The sequence below is a fragment of the Podarcis gaigeae genome (assembly GCF_964106915.1).
Source record: "Podarcis gaigeae genome assembly, chromosome: 7".
Lineage (NCBI taxonomy): Eukaryota > Metazoa > Chordata > Lepidosauria > Squamata > Lacertidae > Podarcis > Podarcis gaigeae.
The window spans coordinates 50529133-50542497 of record NC_139683.1 but is presented as its reverse complement, the minus strand read 5'-3'; the positions used below and the strand labels follow the sequence as shown (position 1 = coordinate 50542497).

Below are 13365 nucleotides of genomic sequence, written 5' to 3'. Positions count from 1 at the left end.
GAAGAGATGCTAACTTACCACAAGCAACTAGGCTTGTGGCTGAAGTTGTAGCCGCAGTAGCAAAGAATAATACTTTTCCAACTCCCTTTGGTTTTAGAGGCCCACCTATGTCACTGGAGCTTCAGAAAAGACCCTTCCTGTCCCGCTCCCAGCAGTCAAGGAAACTTCCAAAGGGAAATGTTACTGCACAATTATTGTGAAGTTCTAGTTCTGTAAAAACCTAGGAAACATTTTTATGAAACCGTTTTGGGGGGAAGAATATTATGGAAAGAATGTATTTTGGCAATACACAAACAGAAAGACACCTGCTAGTTCTCTTAAATGACACAATATGCGTCACTATACAATGGCTTACAGCAAGAGTATGCAGCGTGGAACAAAAGATGCATGTTTCTTCTTGCCTGTTGGGCAATCCCATTATTTATTACCACTGTAAAGTAGATCATTGATTACAAAGCTGTCACAGATGTTTTACCTGAACTTCAATCCTGGCATCATTGAACTAAACCCTGGCAAGTTTCTCTAAACACATTATTTCATCATCATCATCATCATCATCATCATCATCCCCTCACTTCACTCAGGGCAGGTTACAGTTAAAACACAATATTAAAACAGTACAAAACAACATATAATCACAGAAAAAGCTGGGCCCTCCAAAATATACATCTCAAGTGTCAAAAGCCAAAGTAAAGAGGTGAGTCTTCAGCATTCACTGAAAGCTGTATAAATGAAGGTGCCAGGCAAATCTCTGCAAGGAGGGAATTCTACAACTTTGGGGCCACCACAGAGCATGCCCTTTCCAGGGGCACTCCCCCCCTATTGAGCTTGAGAGGGCATGGGAGCTACCTCTCAGGTACTAGGATCAGCAGAGAGGGCTCTAATGCCCACAACAACAGAAACTTCTGCAAGCAGGAAGCCTTTGCACATATGGCTGAATGTGCAAAGACTTCCTTCCTAAAAAAAAACATTCAGTCGTCAGGGAGCAAGGCTAGAAACAGCACCTGAAGATACAAAGGACAGAATTCAAACAAAATGAATTTCTCTTTGGGTTAGTTTTTTGCCAAGGAGATAAATATATAAGCAAGAAAAGGTACTGACCCAGTTGTACCATTTCACCTATTCTGTTTTAGCGGTAGGCATTAGTTCACTGTATAGAGCATGCAGAAGATCCCAGATATCAGAGCTTGGGAAAAACCTCCACCAAAGAGCTGCTGCCAGCCAAAGTAGACAATGCTAAGCTAGATGGATGAATAGTCTGACTTCATAGGAGGCATGGTTTCCATGTTCATATAGTGATTCTGTTCAAAACTGCTCAAGCAGCATGTTTCTCTCCACCACCCCCAGACAGTGGGGCATTTGGAATTGTGCAAGAAAGAGCTGCAGTTATTAGAGGCAGAACTAGTGGAGCAGTTCAAAGTAGCAAGAGAAAAAAGGAATGAATCTTGCATTTTTCTAAGGAATATTAAACGTGGAATCAGAAAGGGAATATTCAGAATTTGGAGGTAAGGGGAGGAGGGAAAGAAAAGACTGCCTAGCCCTAACCGTACAACTACACTAGAGCTAGCCAGAAAGACTTTTGCTAAATTCACTCAACTCTGCCAAGAAAAAAATGACTGTTTTCTTTCATATATGTCATATTTTTAAATCTTGCTCCCCCTCACCCAAGACTCTGAGGCTTCGTCTGTTAAGGAAGCTGCAGCGGCTTTCAGGCATTATTAGTCAGCAAACATTCTAAATCCGGAATCAGGATATGCACACACATAATTACTTTCCCCACAATCAACTACCCAGTCATTATCACCAATTAAAAAGAAATAAGGCCTTCAAAATTCTTTAAATAAAATAAAAAGATTGACAATTTAATAGAATTTTAAAGGGTTGTTTGTTTGTTTTTTTGCTGTTGTTTTTAAGCACGATTTTACAATACGTCTCTGTAACTGCTTTTTCCCATTCCGTCATCTTAATCAGACAACATAAAGGCCTAGTCACTGGAGGCTTCCGGTTCGCGGTGGCTGTTCAAGATCTAAGCAGAGAGGCAGATAATATCTAATTTGTTGGATACTTGATACCTCTCAGTCACTATGGATGGCCACAGTTAAACTTCCTTTTAGATTCTGAATACAACCAGTGAAAGAAATGCCAGACTGAGAGCCCAGATCACACCTGATTACTTCAACCCACCTGATTACTACAACCCAAATGTCTACTACAGAGAACAGCTGCGCACTCCATGCAGCAATACATTTGCTACAAACACACTGGCGCTTCCTGGAAACACATTAAGGGTGTGGAACATACATGTGCACTATCATGCCAATAAGTGCACATCTGGATAGGCCAGTCTAACCAGGACTTCTAGGCATGATTACGGGTACGTAACATTACACACCCATTCATACTTTCTTTTCCTGTAGATGTATTCTAGTCAGTTCTTTAGCCCTTATATGATCTTGTTGATTAAGAAAAGTTGCATTTATTACACTTGCATGTGTTTTTTTTTTTTTTTGCATAGCAGTAATGCCAGCGGTAGAAAACAACCACCCAAGAAGAAACTGCAGGTTTCTCTCCCCCCGCCCCAAACATACATACATACATACATACATACATAGTGTAGTAGCCATGGAATTTGCATTGCTGTTCTGAAGCCCAATTCACGCTGGCCAAACTTGATTCAACAACTTATTTCATTCAGCTGGCAGAAATTCCCTCATATGTAGAGAACAGGTCATACAACTCATTTAGTTTGGCATGCAGAAAGACAGACCTCCAAAAACCTGAGCATCCTTTAAAAAATAGCCTTAGTTCAGTAAAATTATGGCTAAGTGCCCCAGGATTGCTAAACATGACTAAGATTAAAAACAAAACAAAAAAAAGTACTTGGCAATATTAACAATGGGGGAGCACCAGTCATACCTTCCTCTGTGAATGGCCTCCACCATTTGAAGGGTCATGGGTAGTGCTGGATCAGAAAGACCCAGATCCAAATCCCCAGTTAGTCATGGAGCTCCCTAAGTGGCCTTAAATTCTTTCTCACCCTAATCTACCTTGTGAGGATATAAGAAGCCCAAATGAATGACCCTCAATGGCAGTGGAGATGGATGAGCTACAAAAATGTGATACAAAAGCAAGGGCCTTCACACTTCTTGAATGAAACAAAGCCAAGCACAGCCTTTAAAATGCAGAAGGATTTTAAAATTCTGCTAACTTTTCTGTAGTAAATCAGCAAGCACAGAATTTATTAGAGATATAATACAGAGGCCCTTTTACCAGCTTCCAATGATTTGGTGGCCTGGATAGGTCGGCCATGCCAGGGCGATTCATGCTCTAGTAACTCTTGGTTGGATTAATATGTGTTATATGTGGGACCACACCAGTCAACCACCTGGAAGTTTCGGTTAGTGTAGAATTTGGCCATCAGAATTCTTACGATTACAACCACAGCACTCATATCTTCTGAAAGTACAGTGGTACCTCTGGTTGCGAACGGGATCTGTTCCGGAGCCCCGTTTGCAACATGAGCAGAATGCAACCCACGTCTGTGCGTGCGCAGGTCGCAATTCGTCGCTTCTGCGCATGCACGTGGCGTCATTTTGAGCATCTGCGCATGCGGCGAAACCCGGAAGTAACCCTTTCCGGTACTTCTGGGTCGCCGCGGGACGCAACCCGAAAAGATTTAACCTGAAGCAAATGAAGAGGTATGACTGTACTACAAAGACTAGCATATTCTCAAGAGCACAATTTAAGGTGCTGGTTCTTATACTTTGGGATCCAGATATCTGAGGAGGTACCTGTCCCCATTCCAGCTTGCCCGTGTCTTAAGATCTTCTGTCGAGGTCCTTCTCCAAGTAACCTTTTTTAACATATATGTTATGTAGTAACAAAGCAGAGGACACTTTTTGTGGTGGTGCCCCAACTGTGAAATGCTTTCTCAAAGGAGACATGTCTGATGCCAACATTTTTAACGCCAGATTAAGACTATTACATTCCTATTTGCCCAGGAATGTTAGATGGTCATAAATGTTATTCTTTTCTTCTACTATCAATGTTTCTTCACATATGTTATATGTATTTGTTGTGTAAATGGTTCTCACACTTTTGTATATTGCCCTGGAATGTTCTCATGCAAGGCGGTTAAGAAATATCTGAACACAATTTCCCTTTTTTGTCTTTTTCCTGGTGACCAGTTGTTTGCCTGTAAACTCCAGGTGGCCCTGCCAAGTGAGGTGTGACTGGTGGCTACAAGGGAGAAAGACTTTTGTTGCTGGGATCCTATATGTGAATGTTCTTCCTAGATGGGATTACTTGGTTTCCAATAGTTTAACAATACTGGAGGCTGCCCAGAGAATGTCATTATTGAGCAGCATATTAATATGGCAAATAAATAAAACGTCTGCCACAAAACATATATTAAACCAATATGGGTAGCATGGAAGTTTCAACTCACCGGTTGTAAAGATTCTTCTTGCCTCCTGCTTTGGCTCTGCCGACTGATGAATGACCGTGTTGACACTTTATAATGGTTCAACAAGCAGATGATCACCACTATCATAACAGTTATAACCACGATTATGATGATGATCTGAACAAACTCTAGTTCAGCTGTGGGAAAAGAAAGAGAGAAAAAGTGTCACTCTAGGATAGATAAGGAGTGTTAAAAAAAGAGGAAGGTGAAACTGCAAGCTGATACCCAAAATAATCTATTTGTTGATGCATGCATATTGCTCAATAAAGTTTTTACTACAGCAAAAAAACTGATCCCAACACACTATTTCAGGGTTGAAATAGCTTTGTTTTTCCTCTCTGGAAAACACATTTCAGAATAACAAAATCTGCAAACTGGAAAGGCTAAATAATTATGCCTTTTCCCTATCTGAGGATTCCCTCTTCCCTCTTCTGATTTTCTGATTCTCTTCTGATTTTCATCAGTGACACAGCACAGCAAAAAAAATCAATATAAATCATCCCCGCCGCCACCTTAAACATCATTTTTAAGCCTCAAAGTTAATTGATGAAGGAGAGCTCTACATAAAAAAATGCAGCAACAAATCAAGTTGAGATGCTTTTTAAAAAACTTCTTGCATCATCTAGAAATACAAATCTTCTTGCACTTTCAGTATGTCATATTGGGAAGTACACAGTGAACCGATTGCAAGGTAAGCTAATATCCTGGGTGAAAACATCCTTCAAGAAAAAGAAGTGTTTAAGTAACAACATCCTTCCTATTATTGCAATCAATTCAAGTAACTCGTCATCCAGGGGGATCGGAAGAAACCTGAACAAAATTGATAAATGAAGCACTGCTGTGCTGTCCTGCCATCCTGCTACATAAAGCTTTCTATAGAAGGTTCACATATAGACCAAAGACAGGTACAAGAAGGCATTCACAGTAGGGATTCCTATCCGGCTGGAAGTTTGACATGTGTCCAGAGTCTATTTTCATTAAGCTTGCAGAGAAATAATGATAAAAGTCCACCCACTTTTGGTTCTGGCCCTAAATTAGCTAGTCCTGGCCAAAAACCCTTTGTAGAGAAATGGTTTTCCATTCCTACATACAGATGGTGACCATTTTGTGCAGGGGTTCCATTCCTGGCCCTCACGCACGTCAGCGGAGCAAGCAAAAGCCTGTTCAATCCTGTTACGCCTTCGTTTTGGACCAGAAAGCCCCAAGCATCAGCGGTCATGCATCAATTGGATGAGCACAAAATGGTCCCCATCTGTACATAACACACTGATTTCTCCAACCTTAATGATGAGCAACATAATAACTTAAAGGTCCTTTAAGAATCCAGAAGTTACAAGCACAGGACGCTCCAGAATTATAAGGACTGCTGTGCCACTGCCCACTTACCAGAATACTGAAATAAGTAATCGTTTATCTATATCTAGTCTCCCATTAATATTACCACCATCAACACCACCACAGTTCAATAAATGAAAAATGTAAGGGGAAGCTTAAATAACCAGAAGGATTCCTTTGAAGAAGAAGAACACCCTGAATATGTAAAGCTTTCATTAAAGAAAAAAGGAACAAGGACTTACTTTCCTTGGCTCATACAGGATTGATTGTGTGTGTGTGTGTGTGTGTGTGTGTGCGCACGCGCGTGTGCAGTGAAACCATGGTGATGAGAGATTAACCTAGAAAGTCACTGTAGTTTTACAAAGTCGCAATGCCCATAAAATGTCTTAAAGATTAAAGAAAACGCCCCAGGGTATTACAAATGTTTTCCTTTTGGAAGACATGATAATTGCTTTACACGCCTCAGATTCAATTAATGCATCAATTAAAATTATGGCACTTTGGGACAAACTTGTCACATCATTAATCTTGAAGGTTCACACCTTTAGCCATTCAAATTAACAGGAAAAACACATCAATGACAGAATAATGTACTTGTTTGTACGTGCAAGAATGAAAAGGTTTTCCTTCCATTCAGTTTCCTGTTTACAGCAAATACAAATCAAACTTCAAATATGCATGGCAAACTACAGTGCTGGACTAAGACCTGGGAGACCAGGGTTCGAATCCCTACTCAGCCATGAAGCTCACTGGTGCCCTTGGGCCAATCACAGTTTCTCAGCCTAACCTACCTCACAGGGTTGTTGTGCAGATAAAATGAGGAGGGGGGAACCATATACACCACTTGAGCTCCTTGCAGGAATGGTGGGATATTAATGAAATTAATATTTACAATTCACATCTTGAACAGCCCATACATATAAAAGATTAAGTCATATTTCAGCTAAAGCATGCCTTTGGTTATTTTCATTGGCTATACAGTCATACCTCTAGTTGCGTTAGGTTCATGTTGCGGATTTTCGGGTTGCGAACGCGGCAAACCCGCAAATGTATCCTTCCGAGTTTCGCTATGCGCACACGCATAAAACTGTTCTGTGTGTGTCAGGACTGCCGCTAGGTCCCAGCTCACAGAGGACCAACGCCCAGTGGATGTTATATACAAAAGTCTTTATTAAAGTTTAGTTTCCATTTCCAAGCTCTGGGCGCGCAGACCCACGTCTCGACGCTAGACCGGCTAAGTCCCCTCTGACTCACTGCTCCACCCACACCAGTTTAAGATTCTAGCCCGGCTCCACCTCCTACGCTGCTCTTTCCTTCGCTGGGTCTTTCTGCCCTCTGGGGTTCCCTCCTTCCTGGACTCCTCTGACGCTGAGCCTCCTGAGTCTTGCCCCTCCCTCCGGCGGGCTTTAGGACCTGGCTCCCTTTCTGGGCTCCCTGCTGTGCCGCGCTCCTGTACATTTGAACTTGGCGCGCGCCCAGCCGGTGACTTTCCTTCTGACCGTTTCCCCGCTTCCTGATGTGGGCGTTGCCAAACCTGACTCCTCTCCTCCCTCTGGTGGTGAGGACACTGGTCCCGACTCCTGGGACTCCCCCTCCCCACTGCGCTCTGGTGGAGAAGCTGGTCCTGATTTCCAACTGCTGCTCAGGGACTCCCCGCTAGCCCCTTCCTCCTGGGGCTTCCCCCCCTGGAGCCCCCTTCGCTCTGGCCACCGGCGCTCCCTTCTGTGAGTCCTCCGATTCGCTAGAGAGGCTTGTGGAATAACTCTGGCCACTGTCACTGCCTGCGCCTCCCTCGTACTCCTCCTCCTCACTCTCCATTTGCTCCCCCTCCTGTGTCTCTCCTTCTGAACCCCTGACAGTGTGCTTCGCGCATGCGGAGTATTCTGCGTGCTTTGTGCACACGCAGAAGCACTCTGTTGTGTTACACACAGAAGCAGCACTCTACTTACTGACTTTTCGGGGTTCGAACGGCACCCCGGAACAGATCGCGTCCATAAGTAGAGGTACCACTGTACTGGCACAGCAATGGCAAAACAAAGCCAGAAATGTATTTTAAAAGTATGTATTAACTAACATTTTAATGATCCAGAATCTCTCACGCATATGAGATTATGTCATCCACAAGCATAATGGTTGGCACTTGGGTATCTTTAGCATGGCGGAAATTCAAAGAAAAGGCAAGATGATAATTCAGCCATTTCTAAAGCTAAGTGCACAAAAAGATGAATAAGAGTACATCACAATTCCTATTCTTAAAGCTTTGGCTAGGCAGAAGGTGGAAAATGTAGTTATTTTTTTCTCCCTCCAAACTCCCTTTTCCAATCATTGGGAGAGGGTTTTAAGATTAACAATAAAGATTTTGAAATAATCAAGATGCCTCACCTCCACAAGAATAGAGAATGTAGAAAGTGGATTAGTGGTAGAATCTAACGACACCTGCCATACAAGGACATGCATTCCAAGACGGTGCACAAAATCTTACCATTTTTCTGCATGCCGTGAGAATTATTCACAGTCTAAGGGAGGATTAAAAGGACCTCACTATGCAACTGAAGAAAACAGAAAATTTCCTTTTCTGCTTCCCTAGTTGCTCCCTCATTATGGCTATAAATAAGGCAAAGTACAAATATTTTTAATTCAACCAGTGAGTTTCCCACTGCTGCTACCTCAAACTTCACATGCATCAGTCAATATGTTAGTTTATACTCAGGTCACTGCTGCAGCTGTTATTGACAACAGGGTACAAAAAAATCCTTGATTTCTGTGCCCTGTGTCCTCTTCCACCATGCCTCCCCGACCTAGTAAGAGGGCACAAGTTTTAGGCTTCAAAAGCAGCAGCCTAACTATTTCTCAACCACAGGACCCCAGCAGGCCGATTACTTGAGAGGCCAATAACCCAAGTACTTAATTGGCCCAAAGATATTTTATTACTGTGTCAATTGAGCAGCAGTTGTGAAAGAGCAATGTGCAAAATAAGTAATGTTGATTTAGGCTTTCCTAGAATGCAGTGATGGCTGGAATGACGTTATTTCTGCATCTGCCAAAAGCACAGACTTCTAAATTTAATCAAGGGACATTTTTACAGAAGGCCAATTCCTCTTTTCCTATGAATGGTTATTTTGAAAACAAAAAGTCTGAAAATATGCAAGCAAAATCTGATAAACAAGAACATTTTAAGAAGCAAAAATGAGATAAATAAAAGTATGTTAAATATGTGCATGTGTAGAAAAGGAGAGCAAGACGGACAGAAAAATGCAAGTCTACTCAGAAGTGCGTCCTACTGTGTTCAGTGGGATTTGCTTCCAAGTAAGCATGTATAGCATTGCAGCCCAAGTGAGCCATAATCAGATCCTTTTGATCAACAGGATGTGGGTTGATTTCCAAAGACACATCTTTAATTGCAGCATAGTTTCACAACTTTAACAGCAGTGTAGCTTCAAAGTCTGGGCTCTCTCCCCACATCCATATCACATCAGATCAGTTGTGTCTGCATTCCAAAACCCAGCACTGGGGATTATTTCCACAAGGTGAAGGAAAACAATTTTTATACAAAGGCTTCATCTTGGCTAACACACTCATTTGCATACATAATTATAATATCCCCCCCCCCAAGAATTTTTAACTCTTAATGAAAGCAAAACATCTTAAGAGTCTTCAGTTTATATAATGGCAAGTGCTACCACGAGAGAATAGATCAATAGTACTAGTGAAGACACATTTATTGCTATTTACATAGGATTATAAAAGTATGCCTGGTAGTATTTATCCTACTTATTTTGATGTCTCTGGGGTCATATAAAACCAGCATGAAAAGGCAAAATTATAAGCACAAGCCTTTGTACATATAATAGTCACACATGTGAAACACTTCTATCACTATAAAGTGGAAACCAAAATAAGAGGCATATCCCCCACTCTTCAGTATCTAATGCTGACTTGTGCCACAGTCTTGTACACCTCAGTCTACCTCACCGCCCCAGTTCTAAACAGATATGATCTCCACCTGCAAGCATGTATTTAAAACAAAAACATTTCAATTGCCCTGACCATGACTATCATCCATCCATACATACTTGAACTAAATGGAATGTCTATCTGAGCTAGACATGAACTGGATTGGCTGTAAATTAACCAGGGGTTTTTTTTGGTGGGGGGGGGGGCTTTCTATGTTAGGTGCTTGAGTATGGATAAAATCTCCCAGAGAGAAATAGTAAGAACAGCAAAAATACTAGACCCATTACACAGAGTATGCTAGAGAAAGTAAAACAGAAAGCGGGTAGGCAGGAAGGTGATTAAGAGTTTAAGGCGAAGAGAAAGAAAAATAACTTGGAGACAAAATTAAACTATGAGCTTGGGGGGGGGGGAGTCTAGAATACCTCCTTCCAAAACCAGGTCTTTCAACTGAGCATCCTTCAGTGTTGTACTGTTAAGCTGGTCAGTGGACATAATCGTGTCCTCCTCCGCTGGGAAAGGAGCGCGTCGGGCATCGCCTTGGGCTCCCTGCAGCAGCAGGCAGCGTCGTCGCGAGTCTCCCAGTCGTCCAGGCGGGGGGTTGGGCTGGCCGCGTCTATCCCTCGGCAGGCAGGCGAAAGCGGCCGGCGCTCCTAGACACAACTCCGTCGGGGCGGCTCAAACCGCAAGCGGAGGCGCGCGCCGCCCGACAAGGGCCCGCCGAAGAGCGCACGAGCGCCGCGAAGCGGGGGACTCTTCTCCGAGGCCTCTCATGCTTCCCGGCCCGAGGCGAAGCCCCTGGAGAGGCTCCTCCGGGCCTCGCTCCACGCCACCGGCTGGGGCACCGAAGCACCCGCAGGGAAAAACACGGAAGGGGGCGACCCTGCGTAAAGGCGCATGGCGCAGCGCGCTCGGGGATTTCGAAAGCTGTTTATTTTATTTTCAAAAAAGTTTAAAAAGGAAGGAAAATCATAGAAAAAGAAAACGTCAATCTATTAATCCCGACTGGGTGTCCTAATTCCATATATATATGGAGCTCCATATTACCCATGAAAAAAAATTAATATGGCCTAATTAAAAAGCTTGAGGAGGAAGAAGGGGAGGATGAGGGCGAAGGGTGGGGAGAAAGCCAAGGAAGACGCCGCTCTTACCAACTTCCCGCACCCAACTGCTCCGCCGCCGCGGCTGCTGCGCTCTTTAAACCAAGCCCCATGGACACTGTGGAGGCTTCTAATTCTTCCGCATTTCTGCTCCAGCGCGACGTGCGTCACTCCGTGCCCAAAACGCGGCCCTCGCCGCCGCGGCCGCCGCTTGACTCAGGAGGCTCCGCTGGGCTCCCTCCCCCGCCCAGCCCAGGCTCCGGCTACTATTGGAAACGGCGCACACGTGCTCTCTCCAGCTGAGCTCTGCTCTCGGCGGCGGCGGCGGCACCACACACACACACACACACACACACGGCGCTGCCAGTGCCGTCCCGTGTCACAAGAGCCTCCTTGTCTCGGTTTCCCCTCCGCCCGCCAGCAACACCGTACGTTGAGTACATGAAGGTTACAGTATGCCGCCCTCCCGCCTCAGTCCCCACCCTGATCTATAGGAAACGCCGGTATGGAGATGAGCAGGGCCTGGAGGCTAATCTTCCCTCGGTGTGGTACGCGCACTGCCAACTCTTGACGCAGGCATCTGCCTCCAAGGCTCTGTCAAGTGAAATACTTAGTGGGGCGGCGAGGGAAGGGGGGAGCGTGCCTGTGTGTTATCAATGGGATTAGGCTTAATGGGTCTACACCGCGGTAAAAATGTTCCAGCTGATTCTCCTCTAGAAAAGGAGGTGATTGCAGGGATGTGGGTGTTTTAACACATGGCGCTCGGTTTGTAAATTCTGGTCACAATTAAGCTCTTTCCACATGTAGCTAAGATTCTTCTCCTTTCCTTTCCCCACATCTCTAATCCAAATGAAAAATCAACACTGAAAAATGTATGCTGACATACATTTTTTCAAATAGCTTTCTTCCACATCCTGTTTTGCATTGTACCAGATAAAAGAAAATGGGTTAGAACCATGATAGCCCTGGATTCAAATCACCACTCAAACCCAGTAGCTACACAGGAGTTGTGTGATTTATTTATTTTTTAAGAAGCTGGTGATGTCTACATGGTTTTGAGCTCCTAGCAGAAAGGACAGAATGCAAAGTGATGAGCAAACATTGACAAGTGGAAAATAACAATACAACCCCTGTGTATAGTCACCTCCAGGTGTTTTGCAGGAAATAGTTGCATACTGTATCAGAATACTTGCATATCAGAAATGTAGATGCAACTAAATTGGGGATTAAAGTGCTCTGACAAAAAACAAATCCTTTTTTAAAAAAGGACTTTATGCAGTTAAAAAAGTGACAAGGAAATACACTAAAAACTGTGGGATAATGATAGATGGGAAGGTGTATAATCTGCTCACAAACAAATTGGGATAAATGTTCATTGTTATTTAATCTCTGCAAATAAATCAGAACAAATGCTCAATAAATAGTGAATACCATATAATCTTGGCATAAGCTTTGTGCAAGCACATCAGGATGAATGTTGAATGAACAGATAATCTAGAGGTGCCTAACATCTACTCAGAAGAAAGACCAATTAGGTTCAGTGACACTTGCTCTCAAGTAAACTGTACTGCCTGCAGCCTGAAAGGCATTCTTAGGGCCGTTCTAAACCTCAAACTGATAGAGATACCATTTGTTTGTTACCTTTTTACTAGCAGACAAAGCCAGTAAAGCCAGACAATATTCAGAAGTACTGTATGCCAAAATGCCACATTAAGAAGAAACATTTAGGGAACTGGTGGTAGTGGCTTTTTAGAAATGCTCTTACTTAAGATGGCAAGTTTAAGCTCCAGGTTAGTGGTACACGAGTACTTCCACGGTGGAAGCCAAAGCCCTTCGTGCTTTTTAGAAGGTACATTGCTGAAACAGAGGAAATGCATCACCCAAAAGGGGAAAATATGTACATGAAACTTGCACATGCTAGCCTCATTTCTGCATATACAGGCAACAACTGATTTACATGCATCCAACTGACAAGCAACTCCGCACATGTGCATCACGGTAATATGGCCAGAAAAGGGGGTGGAGGGGCTTAGGCACACTGCCGCCACACGCAATGACCCAGAACGCAAACCCCGCCCCACAAGTTGGGGCTTGTGTGTACTATAAATGCAAATTTAGAAACAATTAGTATTGATTTAAATAGATGTATAATCTTAGCATAGTGGAAAAACCTGTGCCAGGTGGCTGCTCAGTCTGCTGGCCAGGTGCTAATTGATGATGGGCAACTTCAAGGCCCATCATCTTCTTTCTTAGTATTATTCATCTTTGCATCAGAATGGTACCAGACAGCTCTTCTAAGAGAGGGGTCTCCTCTATAAAACAGGCCATCCTAGACAAATATTTTATGTACAGAATTTATTCATATCCCTCCTTCCCTGCCAAAGGAGTCTAGTTGCATTCTTGCTCTGAGTCAGGAACACAAAACATCTACTTCAAAAAGCAGAAGACGGTTAGTGAGCCCTAGACACACCATGCAAGTAGCACCCAATGTGTCTGCCTCAAAAGAGACAGAAA

The 13365-nt window shown here is 43.5% G+C and overlaps 1 protein-coding gene across 7 annotated transcripts in view; it reads right to left on the bottom strand.

Moving 5' to 3' along the window:
* LDLRAD4 (low density lipoprotein receptor class A domain containing 4) overlaps window positions 1–13365 on the bottom strand; it is a 280021-nt gene that overhangs the window by 18691 nt on the left and 247965 nt on the right. For 5 of the 7 annotated variants that reach the window (XM_083747042.1, XM_083747040.1, XM_083747041.1 and 2 more), the window contains one exon: window positions 4448–4602. In XM_083747042.1, coding sequence (XP_083603168.1) covers window positions 4448–4602 — 155 coding nt within the window. Of the gene's footprint in view, window positions 1–4447; window positions 4603–10176; window positions 11442–13365 lie in introns of those variants that run through there. The other 2 variants (XM_083747045.1, XM_083747044.1) reach the window with 2 other exon arrangements.